The 18,774-nt window shown below is 37.1% G+C and overlaps 4 protein-coding genes across 6 annotated transcripts; 1 reads left to right on the top strand and 3 right to left on the bottom strand.

Annotated features, from left to right (window-relative positions):
• Nucleotides 1-135: 135 nt before the first annotated feature.
• Nucleotides 136-2,233, bottom strand: LOC110601613 (RING-H2 finger protein ATL16). Its single transcript, XM_021738806.1, has 3 exons — nt 2,104-2,233; nt 1,827-1,906; nt 136-498 (listed from the first exon to the last, which is right to left on the bottom strand). The coding sequence occupies exons 1-3, from the start codon at nt 2,231-2,233 to the stop codon at nt 136-138; spliced, it is 573 nt and encodes a 190-aa protein (XP_021594498.1).
• Nucleotides 1,335-5,824, bottom strand: LOC110601840 (putative pentatricopeptide repeat-containing protein At3g15200). Its single transcript, XM_043951275.1, has 2 exons — nt 3,630-5,824; nt 1,335-2,953 (listed from the first exon to the last, which is right to left on the bottom strand). The coding sequence occupies exons 1-2, from the start codon at nt 5,234-5,236 to the stop codon at nt 2,950-2,952; spliced, it is 1,611 nt and encodes a 536-aa protein (XP_043807210.1). The 5' UTR covers nt 5,237-5,824; the 3' UTR covers nt 1,335-2,949.
• Nucleotides 5,825-5,851: 27 nt separating this feature from the next.
• LOC110601839 (micronuclear linker histone polyprotein) lies at nt 5,852-9,009 on the top strand. 2 transcript variants are annotated; one of them, XM_043951274.1, is made up of 4 exons: nt 5,913-5,931; nt 6,063-6,184; nt 6,740-8,548; nt 8,689-9,009. In XM_043951274.1, the coding sequence occupies exons 2-4, from the start codon at nt 6,134-6,136 to the stop codon at nt 8,752-8,754; spliced, it is 1,926 nt and encodes a 641-aa protein (XP_043807209.1). In that variant the 5' UTR covers nt 5,913-5,931; nt 6,063-6,133; the 3' UTR covers nt 8,755-9,009. The 2 variants fall into 2 exon arrangements, with proteins under 2 accessions (XP_021594882.1, XP_043807209.1); XM_021739190.2 differs by having other exon boundaries at nt 5,852-6,184.
• Nucleotides 9,010-9,296: 287 nt separating this feature from the next.
• On the bottom strand, nt 9,297-16,013 carry LOC110601841 (ribosomal protein L11 methyltransferase). 2 transcript variants are annotated; one of them, XM_021739192.2, is made up of 7 exons: nt 15,675-16,012; nt 15,395-15,478; nt 14,200-14,340; nt 13,346-13,411; nt 12,877-13,044; nt 10,188-10,517; nt 9,297-9,755 (listed from the first exon to the last, which is right to left on the bottom strand). In XM_021739192.2, exons 1-7 carry the CDS (start codon nt 15,924-15,926, stop codon nt 9,651-9,653), a joined length of 1,146 nt encoding a protein of 381 aa, XP_021594884.1. In that variant the 5' UTR covers nt 15,927-16,012; the 3' UTR covers nt 9,297-9,650. The 2 variants fall into 2 exon arrangements, with proteins under 2 accessions (XP_021594884.1, XP_043807211.1); XM_043951276.1 differs by lacking the exon at nt 13,346-13,411 and having other exon boundaries at nt 15,675-16,013.
• Nucleotides 16,014-18,774: the final 2,761 nt, after the last annotated feature.

Genomic DNA, 18,774 nt, shown 5'->3' with positions numbered 1-18,774 from the left:
ATCTTTGTGCTGTCGTTGCAAAAGATGCATATTTTTCACAAGTAAAAAAGAAAACTAAAAATTGCTTATTTGATCTGTATTGGCAAAATACATATTGATTCTACATTGCTGTGTATAAACTAACATTGAAACTCATCATGATGAGCCAAAAACATATTGACGACAAATGGGGCATGTTAAAGACTTCTCCAACCAAATGTCTATACAATCTGAATGAAACATGTGCTTACACATTGGAAAAATCCTGCATAACTCTCCATCTCTGTAGTCATTTAAACATATTGCACAATCTTCATATTTCAATTTTATTTCTTCATCTTCTTCATATTTCACAGACGGCAACAAGCGATCGATGAACTTTGATTCTGCTTCCTTCTCTATATTGCTTGAAACTTCATCAAGCATTTCTTCATGTAACTCTAAATCATAATTATATGCAAACCGTCCAAATTCAAGATCATTAAGGTCATCATTCAACATCAGAGGTCCAATGATATGCTTCAATGATGTATAAAACATGAAAAAAACCACAAAAGTGCATGATAAGATTATGAAGAGTAAGATGATGATAAAAAAACCCATCTCAGAAACTAAGTTATGATGATTTGAAGGCGAGAATTCAAGAACTAAAGGAATCATTCTTGATGTGGATGTGGTGATATGTGTGTATGTATGAAGGGCTTGAACCAGCTTATTTTAAATTCTTGCTTGGTTTTTGGTGGTTTGAAAGCTCTATCAACTGAAAGAAACTTGGTTGAAAACTAGCCAAAATCTTAGCTAAATAATCAAGTTTGTTTCTACCTATAACGTCAACTGAGCTACAAAGGAATTTGTTAAATGGTTATGCTAATGGTGTTAAAAAACAAACGTTAGATCATATTATTATCAGACTACTTCAAGAGTTGATACCTGAAAAGAATTATAGTTATTTTAGTTATATATTTGGATTTGCTATGGTGGCCTCTCAACTTGATATCTCCTATATTTGCGTAAATTAAATAGTTTAATTAAAAAAAAAAAAAACTAATCATTATGTTAATGAAATTTTTTCCTTTTAGTGGAAAAGGAAATTCACATTAACCAACTTCTTGTTAGACTACCCGTTGTGATTATCAAAAATGTATTTCTTTCCTTTCGTTATTTAGGGGGGGAATAAAAAAGCAAACATGTATTTTCGTATTTTGGCTCATGCTATTTTATAATGAATTGTTTAAAATATTTTATAAATATTTAATTTAATAATTATTGAACTCACCCAAAAGTAAGATTTGAGAGTAAATTAATGGGTCTCGCCTAATAGTTATAAATTTTTCATTACACTTTTTTCCCTAATATTTAAAACACATAATGGATAACATCTATCCGCATTAAATGATGGCATTGGCTAGTTTAGTACAATATGCTACAGATAAGCAACAGGAATTGACGTCTATAAATATTAACTGAGATGAAAACAGCATAGAATTGCCAGCTTCTTCGGTAACTGACTTGTCAAGCAGTTCAAATGAAAACAGTTATTTTCTTCCCTGCATATATATTCAACTAAGATAGCTCAGGAATCAGGTTCTGGTTTAACCCCATTTCTGAATTCTGCTAATCCAGAAAATGGTGCAACTCATTTGAATTCTACATGATGGGTTTCAAAGCCTCTACTCTACTCAGCATCAAATCCAACAGTTCACAAGTCTTCTCCAGCTTACCTGTTTGGCCCAAGGAATTCAAAACAATCATGTAACTCTCTCTGTTCAGATATAAACCCTCACAAGCTAGTTTCCCGAGCATCTAAGTGCCTCGTCAAACCTGCCCTCTCTGCACAAACCTTAAACCAACACATTAGAAGTTACAAAATCTGCTTTGCACTTCATTTCTGCCATCTTAAGCAACTCCATGGCTTCATCCATTCTACCTGTCCCACGGGAGCAATTTATCAATGTAGTATAGCCAACTATACCAGGTTCCAAAACAAAGCTCCCGTCAAAAGCTCTTTGGCCTCCTCAATCTTCCCTTTTTACAAAATCCATTCATCAAGTCTGAATTAAATAAATTTGGTTGCATCCATTATTTCTCATATACTCCATTACCTTCCTGGCCCTATCAACTTACCCCCACGGCAAAAGCCCTTAATCAAAGCAGTACAAGTAAGAGCAGCAGGCAATATCTGATACTTAGCCACCATGTCCTCAAACAAGACAATTGCTTTTTTTAACTCTTCCACTTTCGCATGCACATCCATTACAGTTGAGCATGCAATCATATCAGGAAGGACTTCTTGAACTTCTTCATCTCCTTCATAACTTGTAAAGCAGATTCAACATCCCAATTGGCAATGGGACCAAAATGTTAAAAGTGCAGTTACTTGTTCTTATTTAGAGACACTACTAGACATGTAATATAAATCTCTGAGCTAAATCAATCTGCTTTTGCTTCATCAACAGATTGAGACACATGCTGATGGCTTCTCGCAAATTATTGGCTGAATTGCATAGAACATCATAAGCACTCTCTCATGCAGATAAGACTTGGAGAGATGCTTCATATAATTAAGCAATATATTAATGAAATTTGCGAGTTTCACGAGTCATCTGACCAAGAAGTGCATGAACCACCTGAAACTTCTTGGCCTGAGCAAGCTTATGAATTATGGTTGAATAGTTAGCAAGATTGTGATTGAAACCCTTCTGCTGCAATGCATGTTGTGGATCCCTCTCATGTTTGATTAAATTTAAGGCAGACTCATGAGAGATGATTATCAATTTCTCTGAGATTCCACAAGCATGTTTGACGTTTCAGTTGGTGAATCTCTCAAAGGAACTGCTTTTGAGAATTGAAGAGGAGATCCATGGAAATGTGTATGATGGAGTTGAAGCAGAAGTGCAAAATGAAAGATGCTCATATGGCCTAAACCTCTTACGGAATCCACAAAACTGATGCACCTTTTGTATAACTTCATCATCTGAAAAAAAAAGAAAAAAAAAAAGAAGCCTCTCAGCTTTCTTTTTCAAATGGCCATAATAAAAGCACTTCTAAAACAAAAACGTATGAATTCAACTCATAGTCACCATCTTTAGCATCTATTGTGATCAGAGAAAAAAGGGGTAATTCTTACACATACCAGGTGCATACGCCCAGCCAATAAATAAGTGTTTTTTAATTAAAATGATAGTAGCTCTATGTTTCAATATGAATTAATAAATTCTTATCTGATGGGGGTACTGTACAAACACCTTGGTGTAGGTAAGAAATTTCCGATAAAAACAGCATTAAATGATAGCTATGAAGACAACAATGATAACCAAGGACAGGAGAAGAAATCATGTGATATATTATTCAAGAAGAATAAATCATGTGACATATCATTCAAGAAGACTACAAGCTCAGGAACATGTGCAGAACGATTGATGCTTAATTCTAATTACAGCACAAACAGAATAACTTGAGCATATAATATGACTGCATATATCCCTCTGATCTTGGCTTCTTTTATTTTTTTCTCTTGGCAACTTTTTCTTGTCTTTTTCTTTTGGCTAAATAAAACAGATAAATTTAAAAGACCAACAACTCATGCATGCATTTCGAAAAAGGCTACAGTCAAGCAAAGTCAAAACGAAGATATGCTATCACAGGATTACCTTGCTCTTGTCTTCCTTGTCCTTTTATGCACAGGCCTCGATGATCTTTTACTATCTATTATACCTTTTTCCCCCTGTTCAGCATCATTTTCTTTCAACTTCATATTCATTGCATTGGCTAATATCTCAGTCCTTGGCTCTGGAACCATTCCCTTAGATGTCATTTCACAAAAGTAATGCAAAGCATCCTTAAATCTTCCCTTCTCATGGAGCCAATGGATCATAATAGTATAGGATCTTCGATCAGGTCCCAATCCATATTTCTCCATCTCATTCCAAGTACCTAATATTCTTTCCACACAATCCCAACCCACATACAATTTCAAGATCAAGTTATATGTGTCACCATTGATCTTGCATCCGTTCATCTCCATCCTTTCCAAAACCCCAGGAAGTTGCTCTGGCTTTTTCAATGACTGGAGCAAGTAATTGAAAGTTATATCGTTTGGCATGCAACTCCCTTTCTTCTCCTGCATTTCATCCAAAAGCTCATAAACCTTCTCCATCCTACGAATTTTGCACAAATGCTTGATAAGCGAGTTGTAGGTAGCCACGTTTGGTAAACAACCCTGTTCACTCATTTCCCTGAAAACCTCCAGAGCCTGCGGAATCCTCTTCTTGAAACACAACGCATCAATAATACAATTGCATATCACCGCATCTGGTTTGCACTGTTTGTCCCACATAGCTCGATACACTTTCATTGCTGTGCCTAACTTTCCCTTCTCTGTTAATGCTTTAATGAAAGTTCCATATGTAAACAAATCTGGCGTGCATTTAGAGCTAATTATATCTTTCCAAAACCTCTTTGCCTCATGCACATTTCCCAAGACACACCACCCATTCAGAACAATATTCATCGTCTTTATATCCACGCCAAAATCATTTTCCTTAGAATATAACAAAGTTTCCGCAACTTCTACATGCTTGTACCGACATAAACACATCAGAAGTTTCTGGAATGCCACCAAGTTAAGCTCTAGCCCTAAATCTCTTCTCTTATTGAAAACCTCAATTGCATCCTCCACCTTATGTGCAGCTGCATATCTATTAACCAGAACTCTATAGGTTTCCTCATCGACAAGTCCCCCTCTGTTGGACATTTCATCAAGCACTCGTGTCAATTCCTCAAACCGTCTCATTTTTCCAAGAATGTCAAGAATCTCATTATAAACACCAGAACCCAATGTAATTTGGCCATCTTTAGAAACCCAGTTGAAAAATATAAAAGCTGGTTTCCAATCAGAACGGTGCCTCTGCAGTACGTTCAGGATTAGATCTTCCGTCATTGTGAAGCAGCATTGATGGAGAGCAAGCTCAATCTTCCTTGTGGGGCCGTCTCTGTAAGTGTTTAAGATGTTTTGGACTTTGATTGCACCTTCATTTGGGATTGCAGTTAGTGAATCGGAATCTGCAACCGAGTGAACAAAGTGAAGCGCTTTGAACAGGGACTTGGACCTTTCTGGATTTCGGCCAAGTGGGATGTGAAGAAAGCGAATGTAAGCTGTGGGTATGGTTGGACACATAAGTTTGGATGTCAAGTAAAAGTTTTGCCAGAAAATGGTTTGCAATTGTTGGAATATGGGAGGCATTTCGCAAATTTTCATTTGGTTGATTATTATTAGAAAAACAAATTAACCAAGGTATGCAAACACTTCCGCAAATCAAAATCAGTTCTTATCCCTTTCTTTCTTACTCTTTCCCTTCCTTTTCAAACAGAACGCAGAAAAACTACAGACGAGAATCAGAGAACCTACAATAACAAAAAACCCAATTGGGCGGAGAGAAAAGCTTGGCCAAAGGAAAGGGTGAGAGAAACGACAACAAAACAGAGAGAGATTTACCAAGAGAGTTGAGTGGTAGATTGCCGCGACGATGGTTTGTTTATGGCCGCTGATCCTTCTTTAGTAGTAATTGATCAGCAGAAGTAAGGTGTTTTGACCAAAGGTGGCCTTTTTTCCTGATAGAATTAAAGGTGGTTTTTTGAAAGAACTTACAAGTGATTTTAACCAAATCCCGTTTGGTTAATTTCTTGTAGAAAAAAATTTTGAAAGCCGCGTTTTTGAGTTGGACGCCATTGTTTATGCACGTCGTTTTTTAGGATGCAGAAGCTTTCAGGTAAGAGGAGAATTAAGTCGCTTATTGGGCCTATACTCCACGCTTATTGGGCTTTTTGACTAGGAAGAGCTAACGATAAAGTCGCTTCCTTTGCAAGGGTACTTTGCTTTGCAACTCTGCTCCTGTTTTGGAGGGGACCTAACCGACCTTTCATTATGCGTTTCATTCATCACCCCAAAACCCAGTTTCTATTTTGATCCCTTCTTTCTCTTCTCTTTCTTCATCCATTTCTAGCATTTCTTTCTTTTTTTCTTTCCTTTATATTATCTTTTCTTTATCCTTTTCGCTTTTTGGTTTGATTTTTGGTTCTTGCAGGTCTTCAGCGGTTTATACATATATAATATATATAGAGAGAGCGAGTGGGAGAGAGCGAAAGGAACACCCAAATGGGAAAATCTTCTTCTAGTAAGAGGAAGCGCTCTAAAAACTCCTCTCAGGTACTCTCTCTCATTGATATTGATGAATTTTGATTTTGGACAATTGTTATGATTTTTGTTTTTAATTCCACACTCAGTTGTGCCGTAGCGCTCTAAATGTGCATTCTTTATACGTTTTAGGTTAGATTTTTTTTTCTATCCCATTACTCAATTATACCTTGATTTCAAGCTCTTATGCTGAACTCGTTGTTTGATTCAATACCCTTTTCTCTTGCAGCCATGGGCTTTCGTATGGGTGTGTGTAGTACTGTACGTTTATATTGTACATTTAGTTTTTGACGAGCAATTACAGTAGGAACATTACTAGTATAAATAAATCTAAGAAAATTCAGCAATTGGGTTAACTGTTTCTCTCACTCTCTTACAATTGGCTCTGTCTGAAGGACAAAAAATAGACTTCGAATTAATATTGCGAAGTCCTATTTTTTTAACTTCTTATAATGATGGAGATTAGGATTTGGTAAATTTACCTGATCATGATTCTGAATTATTTTTCTTTGGTAGTTTTAATGCCTTTTACTCATGCACCATATGCTTTATATTTTTTTCATTTAGGGTCGGACAAAGAAGAGAAGTAAGACTAAGAGAAGTATATCAAAGAAGCTTTGGCGACATGATGATTCAGATTCTTATTCAAGTGATGATACAAGAAGTCCATCATCTGTTTCCTCTAGCGCTGAGGACACTTACCAAGGTAGAAGGTCTCAAGCTAGGTCCTGCGCTCGCAAGGATGTGAAGGGGACTAAAAGGAGGGCTCGCTCGTGCTCTTACAGCAGCGAGGATTCTCGTCACTTGAGAAAGCAGAAAGGGTCAAGGAGACAAGATGATTCCAAGGCAAGGAAGAAAACGTCTAGGAACAAGAAAAAGAATAAATCTAGGAGAAATGCAAGTGTTAGTTCTAGGAGTAGTGGGTCTTGGAGTTGTTCAACTTGTCAGAGTTCAAGCAGTAGTAGTGATGAGAGTGAATATGAGAACCACAGGGGCAGGTCTAAAAGAAAAGACAACAATATAAGAAAACTGAAGAATGTTAAGAGTGGAACTAAAAGGAGTAGATATAGGTCAAGGAGTTGTTCTTCTTGTAGTAGACATGATGGACGTAGTGATTATCAGAGTGAAGTGAAAATGACTGGTGGGAACATTTCAAAGCGGCTGAGATCAATTATTACCCTTACAAAGGAGGATGAGGAGGGAAGAGAGTTGGATTGGGATGGGCACAAAGAGGAGATTATATATGATCATGACGATTACCCATCTAGCAAAAGCAATGATAGTAATGATGGAGAGAATAAGGCGGCATCAGCTCATCAATCTCATGTTGCATTTGATAAGAAAAGGTCCTTAGAGACTGAGGAAATAGAAAGTACTTTTGGTTTAAACATTAAGACTGCCAAACTCACAGACAGTTATGAAGAGGGAGATGACCACTATGTGAGTAGTCAACCTGCTTGGGATGGGATTGCAACGAATGATGCTGTAGAGGAAAAGGAAAACGACATATGTAAGGCTTCCGGTAATGTGAATAGTGATGATTTGGAGTCAATTTTAAGGCAAAAGGCCCTGGAGAATCTAAGAAGGTTCCAGACAAATGCAAAGGGTGCTGTTAATCAGAAAGATACAAGTATCGTTACTCTGAAGTCACCATCCACTGCAAAGGCTGAACTTAGTGAAACTGAGTCTCCCAAGGATGATGGTGCTCAAGGAGATAAGAGAAATTTTTCCTCTTCTGTGCAAAAAGATGAGAAGATTGTTGTTGTGAAGAGTGGCCGCAATGAATCTGCTCCTGCTAAGAACAATGCTTATCTACCCAACCATGTGGGTGCTTCTGGCAGGGAAAAGGTCAGTATGAGTTTTGGCTCTGGTATTAACAAACCGAAGCTTGATACATCAGCAATGAAACAAGCATTATCAAATGCTACCACTGCTGCAGTGGCAATGCCTGCTTCACAGGTATCTAACAAGCCAAAACTGGTGAATGCAAGTAGAATTGGTAAACATAATGCAACTCCAGTAAGCGTCAATGATGATATCAACATAGTTAACAACATCTCTGGCGTTGCTTCTGCCAAGTCTTCATCTTGCCATGCACCTACAGGAAAAGATGTTGGCTTGATTAAATTGCAAGAGGAAGTTAAGGAGGTCTCGCTGTTGGAGAACAAGTCGGTATCTTCTGTGACACGACTAAACAGCAGTGGCCAAGGTGTCACAGTTAATAATGCCTCTAGTTCTACTTCTGCTGCGTTGTCATCTCACCTCGCAACTGCAGTAAGAGACACAAGCTCAAATAAAGTGCAAGATGATGGTAAGGATGGTTCACAATTGGAGCAGAAGACAATGTCTGTGATGCGGGGTGGGGAAATGGTACAGGTAAGTACTCTAAATCTTTCATAAATTCCTTCAGTAGTTTGTGAACCTGAGGTGCGAATATCTGTAATAATTATCTGTTTATGTTCCAATATTTACTTTATTTATATACTCTCAACTTTCACTCTCTTTTCCTGACCCAGGTAAGCTACAAGGTGTACATCCCTAAAAAGGCTCCAGCTTTGGCTAGGAGGCAACTCAAGCGGTGATGTTTCTGGTGCACATCATTTGTAGAATGCTTGGCATGTTGTGTGTTTTCTGGCTATCACCAAACGAATGGTGCTACTTTTCTAACAGAATATGACTGTAGAAAGTAATTTTTATTTTCCTTTTATGTTGCACCTGCACTTGTTGAAAATAAAATGGCATTGTATCTTTCTTTTGACAAATGAATATTTTACTTTATCAAATGTTGTATTCGGTACATGAGACAAACCCATAATTACTAGTGAATTAGATTCTCATATTGTTGTTGCATCTGTAATAGCAGTATCGAGTGTTTTCTCATGTGATATCAAAGCTAACAAGTCTTGGGACACGTTCAGTAATATTAGTTGCTTTAGTAGTCATCAGTTACTATAGAACTTCAAGGTAACAATTGCATGAACATTTCATCAACAGATCCCAATAGCTGTTAAACCTCTTCATCATATCTGTTGGATGTACATTTGCTTCAACAAATTATTTACTTGCTTTACAATATGTATATGGGGAAGTACATGAATGGAGAGAGAAACTTGCAGGAATCTTAAAGTCAACATGAGCAAATTTAAACTTAATAATTACACCAATTCATGGTATTTTTACAAAAGAAAAATAGATCAAATCAAGGGTCAGAAATATCACTTGGACAAAAATTCAATTTCTTTTTCAGTCTGGAAAAAAAAAAAGGGTATCTTTTCACGATGTTCCACAATCCATGTTGGAGGAGTGAACTCTTGGCTTTCAGATCCGGTTAGGCAAAAATAAGATTGGAAATTGAACACTGTCGCCTGACGTGACGAAAGTTCTTATTTGGGCATTTGGTGCTTCTGCTAATAGTCCAATAACAAATTCTTAAGTGAATAGTTCCTACAGTACTGATTGCCTCCTTCATCTGCATCTGCTATAGACTACTTTTCTTTTTTCCACTTGCACATGCCCAGCCATCCATCTCTGACACGGATATGTCCTCCAAGAGCACTGAATATCGATCCATGATGTATGGAAGCTGCATGAAAGAAATGATAACACTGAATCAGATCCAAGCACATAATGAACTCTCCTCAACGTTCCCAAAGTTCTGATATAGATTTCATTTCTGACATTTCATAAGCCAGCTGTCACCAATTTGTCCTATCACATGTAGATTTGAGGTTGTTTTATCCAAAGAGGTAAAGCATGCAACGCTTAGCCACTGGCTTTCATATTTTGTAGTACGGAAAAACAAGAGGTTAAAGTTATTGATCCATGAGATATCAGAGATTTGATAATGGCCGACGGGAATTTGAGGTTTCGAGCAGCCAGGGTACTTGAAAAAGAAGAGATGCACTGCTAAAGATTTTTTTACGGCAGGCTTTCTTTGCCTCAACTCTTTTAAGTGCAAGAAATTATTTAAATAGCCATAAAAACTGAAACTACACCCAGCCATTCTGGACTATACCTGCTCAGATAGAATACCAGACAAGCCAACAACTGCCCCAGGTTTAGCATAAGAAACAATTTGATCTGCTAATTCCAAGAGAGGATTCAAAAGTATATTAGCAATGACCACATCATATTTCTCTGTTTCAGATACAGGTACCATTCCATCAGTTCTTTGCTCTTTGACAACCTCATTTGTCCCCTCATCCATCAAGGGCGAGCAGGTTTTCTTGGAAACTAAGCGTAGTTCCATTGTCTCAGGCTCTATATTGTTCAGAGCAGCATTATGACTTGCAGATGTGATTGCTTGGGGATCTACATCAAGTCCAACTGACAAAGAAGCACCAAACTGCATTCCCAGTCAAATTGACGAAAAAGTACTTGACAATCAATTGGCATCACAAAAATTTCATATTAGAAAATCACATGAGAATGTACCATGGAAAAACAAGTACATGAAATTAGTAATGACAATTGAAAGAAGCCAGATTAAAAGAAAAGATTCAGGAAAGAAACAATGAATATTAAAAATCAGGGAAAATTACAAAAAAGTACTCTGTGGTTTAGCGTGTTTTTCATTTTAGGGTCTGAATTTAAGTTCATGTCAAAGTAGTACCCTGTATTATTTTGCCGTTAGCAAAAAACAACAATGTAGCAAACGCAGTTTGAAAACGTAGCAATTTTAAAATAATGTAAAATATTTAAATTAATTTAAAATGATTTAAATGAAATAAAAAAAAGTGTCGTCATATTTTGACTAGAAGCCAAGAAAAGGAGAGAAAAAAACTAAACTCTTTCAGTTCTAGCATCTTTCTCTAAATTATTAGGGTTTTTACTGTGTTCCAAATTAGGGTTCTTGCTTTGCTCTAATTTGTTTTTAATTAAATTGATTGAAGCAAAGGTGCATCTAATTAATTGCAAGGTTTAGAATTCCATTCATACTGACATTGTGTTAGTAAGATTGGTAAAGTCACAGTATTGCTCATCTCCATTTTCCTCGGAGCATCAACTTTCATAATGTAAGCTTGTAATTCATTTTCCATTATCCTGTTCACATCTTTCATTTTGTACATCTCATATACCAATTCTATATCTCTTGCATGAAATTCATCAATTTTGTTAAATCTAGGTCAAGCCTAATTCATTCTGCCTATGGCCCATATAAGGGCCACATTGCCCCTTTCCCAAACTCACGTGGGATTCAAACACACCCCCTTTCCCAAACTAATGTGGGATTCAAACACTCCCACGCCCAGAGCACACTGTGACACATTTATAGGAGAGCACACTGTGACACATTTATAGGAGGCCCAATATCGGTGGGAGACTCATGATACCGTATGAAATCTAAGCCAGATCTAACTCACTCCAAAAGCTAGTTGAAGGGGGCAGGATTGCCTATGGCCGGGACACATTGCCCTTTCTCAAACCGACATGGGATTCAACAAATTTCATCTTCATAATCTTCTATTCTTGATATCATTCTTGGAATAGCTACAGCACAACTTTTGCCATTTTCACCATCAATCCATCTAAAGAAATTAGATCTATAGGGAAGTTGAAAATGACCACAACTATAGAATCTTCTACCTTAATTGCCTTCGGTCATTGCTGTCCTTACAGCTGCTGGAAGCATGCATCGACACCTCACAATGTTCCTCCTTCCTTTAATCATATCATTGCTTCAGGTTGCTTGAACTCATTTTTCTTTGATTTGGAAATTAGGGATTTCAAAGTACTGCAAATGGGAGAGAAGAGAGTAACAATGGGAATACATGATCTATTGTGAACTCATTTCTCTCTGAATTGGGGATTAGAGATTTCAAAGAACTGAAATGGGAGAGTAACAATGGGAGAGAAGAGAGTAACGATGGGTCTACTTAGCTTTTCTTTTATTTTTAATATTAATTTATCTATTAAATATTAGTTTTAAATATTTTAAATTATTTTAAAATTGCCACGTCATCAAATTCAAAAGGCGTTGCTAACAGCGAAATAATACAGGGTACTACTTTGACACGAATTTAAGTTCAGACTGAATTGAAAATGCGCTAAATCACAGGTTACTTTTTTGTAATTTTCCCTAAAAATTAAACAGTTATGCACATAATTCTTAACTTCTATACTGATCAAATAACTAATGAGAACTCCAGATATCGCTAGCAAACAAAGGAAGATCAGTCTAATTATTCAGGATATGACTCAGTGTGCATGTTTCAGATGTAGTTATGAGGATTCAGTCACATACAATAGCACTGAATCCACTATCAAAAGCTTATTTGGTCATCTTTATTTCAGTTGCCTGGATGTTTCTACAAGTACTTGTACAGACAGATATCATGTGAGATACTGAGCAAATAATTTATTAATTTTATCAAAGACGAGCTCATCCCATAAGTATGTGAACCATGTTCCATGCTAATGAAGCATACAAGATGAGGAAGTTCTTACTTTTGATTACTAGATAAACAAATGCAAGGACTTCAAGTTAGAAGAATTTTTTTGGAGTCCCAAGTTATCAACTCTTTTTTTTTTCTTCAGACTAAAATGACACAAACCGACAAGAAATTTATCAAAGGTTCATATTACTAGGTTACACATAAACTTGATAGGATATAACCCATAATATCTTGAACTGAGAACTTAGAAAGATGAGGCCCTAATTTAATTTAAATCAGAAGTTGGATTATACAAGCAAAAATAATTACCTTAAGTGCTGCAATTGCAAGAATTCCAGAACCTGTACCATAGTCCAAGAAAAGTTCTCCTCCTTTTATCAAACCCCGTAGCAGCAGTAGACACAACTTAGTGGTAGGGTGCTCGCCAGTTCCAAATGCTAATCCAGGATCCAGAATTATATTTGTTGCTCTAACATCCTGTGGAGGATAGGCAAATATGATATTTCCTTAAGAGATTGAGAATATTCAAGAGGCAACTTTACATTTAATGTTTAGTTGCATTTGCATACTTCATGAGTCTCCTAACACACACAGAACTTTCAAGTAAAATGCAGCTCAATGCTCACTTCTTGAAGAAAAGTCAAAAGGCATGAGCCCACATGCATGTTTCCACACGCACCGGCTTTCTAGGTTGGTTTAAAGCAAAAAGGTAAATATGCCTAAATATGGTAACCAGTGATTCCAGTAAAATATTGAAGAAGACTTTAGATAGTCATACTGGGGGGGCTCTCCAGTCAGGCACAATCCAAAGTCCTTCAGTAACTTCCACAGGATGAAATGATTCCTGTAACAGCAAAACATACACCAAAATGCAATAAAATAATTAGAGATTCATAGCACAGTTCAATGTCATTTGCTTGGGAAAAAATAAGATTAACGATCCATGTTGTTACAAAAACATTATCTGTCAACACATTGTGACAAATTACAGTCATAAATAATTACTTACAGTTTCTTATTCTTTCTTGTTACTGGATAGTCCATGATAGTGCGTCAAAAACCAACATACACATAGATGTTCATGTATCCAAATAAAGAACTATTACCAGGGACCTCCAACTCAAAACTAATGTATAATTCCTAAATTGTAAGAAAATTTCTGCTGGGTATGCTTAATCATTTGGAAGTTTCAGTGCCCTACTTTGGCAAAGAGAATAGTTGCTTTTAATCCATTCTTACACGCACTGTAGCAAGACAAGAATACTGGTAACCAGCAAAATTATATTCTAGCCTCAGCTGTGGTTGTCATGGCTCATGGGTCTTAGAATCCATGCACACATAGGATTGCTTTGTTACATTTCATATAGCATTCTCATTCCATCTCTCTGTCATACACACAGAATTGTGATACTCATGAAAAAAATTGAAGAAATTAGCCAATAAAAGAAAGGGCCCTAATCTGCACAAAAAAAGTGTCTTCTTTTCACAGTTAAGTTTTGGACAGATAATCAATCACACAGAAACTTAGATAAAATAAAGAAACATCCATTTAACTGAAACCAAGAATCAACAAAAGGAGAAAAAAAATAAAGTTACATCAACTATTAACCACCAATAATCAAAGAAATCAACCTGAGTCTTTCTAATCCAGTCACATTGCTTCCCCATCTTAACCTCGTAAGCAGGTATCTCTTTCAAGCCTATGGAATCAGCAGCTTGTGACAGGGACACATCCACATCTTGAAATTGAGGAAATACAGAATCAATGTGAATCTAAGGAAAAAGGAAAAAAAAAAAAAAAGAATGTGAGGCAGACATTGAATTATGGGTTTGCTATACTGCACACCATAATTAGAGGACTAGAAAAATAGCAGCCTATCATATATGCAATTAACACGACTTAAAAGAGATTGCCAATAGGATCATTTTTTTATTCAGGAAATGAGAATCAAGCATTGTATCATCACAAGGTCATCCAAAGCTGGAATTTTCATATTACTACCGAAATATTAGACACAAAAGGGGGACACAATTCCTGAAGTTTGTCACAGTGAAAGACATCTATTCAGGTTATGATCTATGCAGAATAGCCTGTCGAGAATTTAAAAATCCATTACAGCAGCAAGAAAAGCTTATGGTAAGGCAGCATACTCTCTGAAGTATTTGACTTCAAAATAGCTGTGCCACTTGCATATATGCCGTTTTACATGCAACATCTGCATGTAATTGAACAAAAGTATATATTAGCCATTAGGCCTGTATAGTTTTCAGTTTAAACTGAAACCAAACCAACCAAAACAAATTGGTCCAATCGGTTTGGTTTTTGTTCTAAAAGTTTGGTTCAGTCGAGGTTTTTTATGTGTCATAATTAGCATAAATTCTTATGTATTACATTTGCATTTTTAGGTATATTATTTTTAATTTTTATATATTTTAGAGATCATATGGTTTAAATATTTATTTTAGTTTTAACTTTTAGCTTTCTTTAATTCGTATTATTTTTTAGGAAGTTTACTTTTGGGAGAATCCTTTTTGGATTTGGAGAAGTGGTATAAGCACTAAGCTAAGTTGGAAACAAGAAAATTCGGGTTAGCCATTGCTGCCCTGTTTTCAGAGTCGAAAATGAGTTGGGCCATGTTTCAGACATGGGCGTGCCTATGTAACGAATTGATACTGTTTTTTGCTAACATTTCTTCCAAGAGATCAGAAAATAGAAAGAAAAATAAAGCAAGTATTCCGTAAAAAAAAAAAATCTAGAAGATCAAATATCCCTTAGCATTGTGTTCCAAACAGGATAAATAAATGAATAACAGATCATATAGGGAACCTCGTGAGAGCTTTCACAGTCATCTTGTTCATCTATACTGGTAGAACTTGCCCCAAAGCACAAAAGAGCTTCTGAAAGCATATCCTGATAAACAACAAAAGCAGCAGCATGCAGGTCAAATCACATGAAGCCTTCTTCTACTACATGACATAGATTTTTAGCTTATAACGCTATCAAACTATGAATTATAGGACTGTATTATCAAATTCGGTTCAAATACGCCACAAAAGCTTGTTCCAAAAGAACGCAAAATTCGAAGGAAAGAAGAAATGATTCTCACAGCGACGTCTTTTGGACAGCGAATGCGAACAGAAAGGTAAGCAGAGGAATCCGTAGTTGCAGATGTATCGTGCGAAGCAGCAAGTGAAGTGCAAGAACGAATAGAAGAGGAAGAAGAAATCATCTTTGAGAAGAGGGAAGAATTGGGTTTTGATTGATATTGACAAGCTTTGAAGGTTGAGAGAGATAATGGGCGGTGGAGACCCCATGAGAAAGTGTAAGATAGGTGTTTGAAGAAGCGACTCTTTGACATTTCTCGCTGCAGTCGGATGCCGTTAGCACTTAGCAGACCCGGGGCCACGGGAGGGAAGCAACCGCTAGTTGGCACGGGATTGTATATCTTCGTTAAGTTTCTATTAAATTTTTCATTTTCAGAGATTTAGTGCCAAAAAAGAAAAAAATCGTTCACAAGGTTTTTTTTTTTTTTTTTCCATTTACGAATTTTCTAATTTTGGCCTGCAATGCCACTTACACGACGGATAAAAATGATAAATTACATTTTCGTTTTTAGTTATATCAAAATCAACATACACACCCTAAAATATGCTTAATGTATTAAGTTCATTCAACCAAAAGTTTTTTCATATTTAAAAATAATGAATTTTTAATTTATAAAATACAAAACTTAAATTATCAATTTTTAAAAAATTAAAAATCTGTATATTAATTTTAATATAATCATAAATTAAAAAAATATATATCTTTAAGCATATTTTCAATTATTTTTGAAAAATTACATGCAGAAGAGTTAAAATACAAAAATAAAACTATTTAATTTAAATAATTTTATATAATTTAATTTAAAAATAATTTATTTTTTAAAAACATCGGTCGGGCTCTAGACACTCGAGTCTTGGTAAAGTCTATACTAATGCTAGAAAGATTGGACTTTAGTTCAATTAGGATTCAATGTGCAGGCCTACTCTTTATACAAGTCCAGCACTTGCCTCAACAAGTCGGACTGCACGCGAACCAATACGTAAGGCCTTGATCTCGAATATTCATTAATATTATGGGACAACAAACTCCGTGATGATCTGAAATTCAGAAAAATAGGATTTTACAATGGTTGAGTGAACTTAGTTTGAGAGGAGGGTCCTCCTCTCCTTTTATTCTTTTTCTTTGTCTACCAGTGACGTGTAACGGCCTCACTGCCAATGGGCCACCTGTCTCTGCCATACGGATATGAACATACGAGAATATCAGATCTCTGCTCCATGCGTAACGGCCATTTAATTCCCCTAGGCACGCATGCGGATGGACACATTAGGCGAATGGGCTGGCTACCTTTTCTCCTCCGGACTGGGCTGGAAGATGAGATTAGGACTGGAGCCCAGGGGAGGTCTGATCTTAGGGCCGAAAGGACTAGACCGACCCGATTGAGAGGCTTTAGAGGGAGTCCGGTCTTCAGGCCGAGCGGGCTGAACCTGGTTCATGCGGGAGGCTTAAGAGCCTTCAAGTAATGGGTTGTTATCATGGGACAGGCCTCAGACCGGGGTGGTGAAATCCAGCGGTCATCACTCCGTAATACTTGAAATTGTATTTAAATGGTGCCGGATGGAATTCAATATCCGTTTGATGGAAGAAAAGGGCGCAATATATCCATATATACGCCCCATATATACGCCTAGAGTAGGGTACGAGTGCATGACGACAATTATACGTCATTAGAGAATAAAAGAGAAAGGTATAAAAGGAAACAAGGAGGAGAGACAAACCAAGCTTATCAAAACGTACTTTGAGCCTAACCTTTTGTTAGATCTCAGATATCAATTGGTGCCATTTGTGGGAACGAAGGAGACCTTATCGTTATTTACCCACTGGAATTCACATGGCCAATCGCAGCGAAAACTATACCGAAAACACCCCAAACGACCTGATCTCTGACTCAGGAAGGTCCACAGTTCTAGTTCTCTAGCCCAACCGCTCCAGCAAATCAGCCACCCATGTTGCTTAACCCTTCACCAAGCTTAATCGGGACCATGCCCCGAACTCTCCTATCTGACCAAGAACTGCAAAGCATGGCTCTCCAGTTATAGAACACTGCCCACTAGCTAAGCCATATGTTATAGTAGAGAGGGCTTAATATCCCGTTGAGCAGACCACCTGTAACCGAAGGGCTTAATACCAATGAGCTCCAACCCACATTGAACTACCAAATCCCTCAATAGAGCAATAGGAGGACAAAAGATGGAGACGAGAAGCAAGTCAGAGAATTTGTGAAGAAATGTGATGTTTGCCAAAGGTTCGCCAATATAATCAACAGCCCGGCTATGCCACAGTCAAGTATATCTAGTCTATAGTCATTTTCGCAGTGGGAGATAGATATTCTGGGATCTTTTCCTAAGACTCTGGGGCAGAAAATATTCATGATCGTAGCTGTAGAATACTTCTCCAAGTGGTCTGAGGTAGAGGTTGTGCCCACCATCACAGTTCGAAAAGTGATAGACTTGTGTGAGGCAACATCATCTGCCGGTTTGGGATACCCAGGACACTCGTATCGGACAATGCAAAGCAGTTCGACTGCAACTCTTTCTGAGATTTTATGAAAACATGGATATATGGCATAAGTTTTCCTCAATAGCTCATCCATAGACGAATTGCCAAATTGAGGTAACGAATCGAGCTATCCTTCAAGGGCTGAAGAAATGGTTAGACGGAGCTAAAAAGAATTGGGCATCTGAGCTAAATAGTATTATGTGGACATTCCGGACTACACCTCAGACACCGATAGAGGAAACACCATTTACACTAGCCTTTGGGACAGAAGCTGTAGTTTCCATAGAGCTGCAAATCCCCACACACAAGATTCAGTTCAATGATGAAGACCTCAATGGTGAGAAATTGAGGAGTAATCTGGACGCCCTAGAGGAAATCAAGGATGAAGCACAAGTGTGAACAACTGCTTATCAGTAGAAAGCGGCTCGGTACTCACCCTAGGAAGGCTAGAAGTAATAGGAAAAAGAGTTGTTATGGAAAAGTTAGTACCAACTTGCAAAGGACCATTTAGAGTCACCAAAGTCATCAGACCAAGAGTATACAGAATTGAATTCTTACAAGAGAATCCAGAACCTCACGCCTGGAACATACATCATTTAAAG

This window comes from Manihot esculenta, chromosome 15 (genome assembly GCF_001659605.2).
Source record: "Manihot esculenta cultivar AM560-2 chromosome 15, M.esculenta_v8, whole genome shotgun sequence".
NCBI classification, from domain to species: Eukaryota; Viridiplantae; Streptophyta; class Magnoliopsida; order Malpighiales; family Euphorbiaceae; genus Manihot; species Manihot esculenta.
Note: the sequence above shows the minus strand (reverse complement) of the source record. Positions and strands in the feature narration are given on the sequence as shown.

Excerpts from the sequence above, each read along its gene's own strand:
- LOC110601613 (XM_021738806.1), bottom strand. The coding sequence starts at position 2,233 with ATGGATGTGCATGCGAAAGTGGAAGAGTTAAAAAAAGCAATTGTCTTG. Across the intron at positions 1,907-2,103 it reads TAAGGGCTTTTGCCGTGGGG|GTAGAATGGATGAAGCCATG; the intron begins GTAAGTTGATAG and ends CCCGTGGGACAG. Across the intron at positions 499-1,826 it reads TTGTAACTTCTAATGTGTTG|CATATCATTGGACCTCTGAT; the intron begins GTTTAAGGTTTG and ends ACATCATTGAAG.
- LOC110601840 (XM_043951275.1), bottom strand. The coding sequence starts at position 5,236 with ATGAAAATTTGCGAAATGCCTCCCATATTCCAACAATTGCAAACCATT.
- LOC110601839 (XM_021739190.2), top strand. The coding sequence starts at position 6,134 with ATGGGAAAATCTTCTTCTAGTAAGAGGAAGCGCTCTAAAAACTCCTCT. Across the intron at positions 6,185-6,739 it reads GCTCTAAAAACTCCTCTCAG|GGTCGGACAAAGAAGAGAAG; the intron begins GTACTCTCTCTC and ends TTTTTCATTTAG. Across the intron at positions 8,549-8,688 it reads GGGGTGGGGAAATGGTACAG|GTAAGCTACAAGGTGTACAT; the intron begins GTAAGTACTCTA and ends TTCCTGACCCAG.
- LOC110601841 (XM_021739192.2), bottom strand. The coding sequence starts at position 15,926 with ATGTCAAAGAGTCGCTTCTTCAAACACCTATCTTACACTTTCTCATGG. Across the intron at positions 14,341-15,394 it reads ACTGTGAAAGCTCTCACGAG|ATTCACATTGATTCTGTATT; the intron begins GTTCCCTATATG and ends CTTTTTCCTTAG. Across the intron at positions 13,412-14,199 it reads ACTGGATTAGAAAGACTCAG|GAATCATTTCATCCTGTGGA; the intron begins GTTGATTTCTTT and ends TTGCTGTTACAG.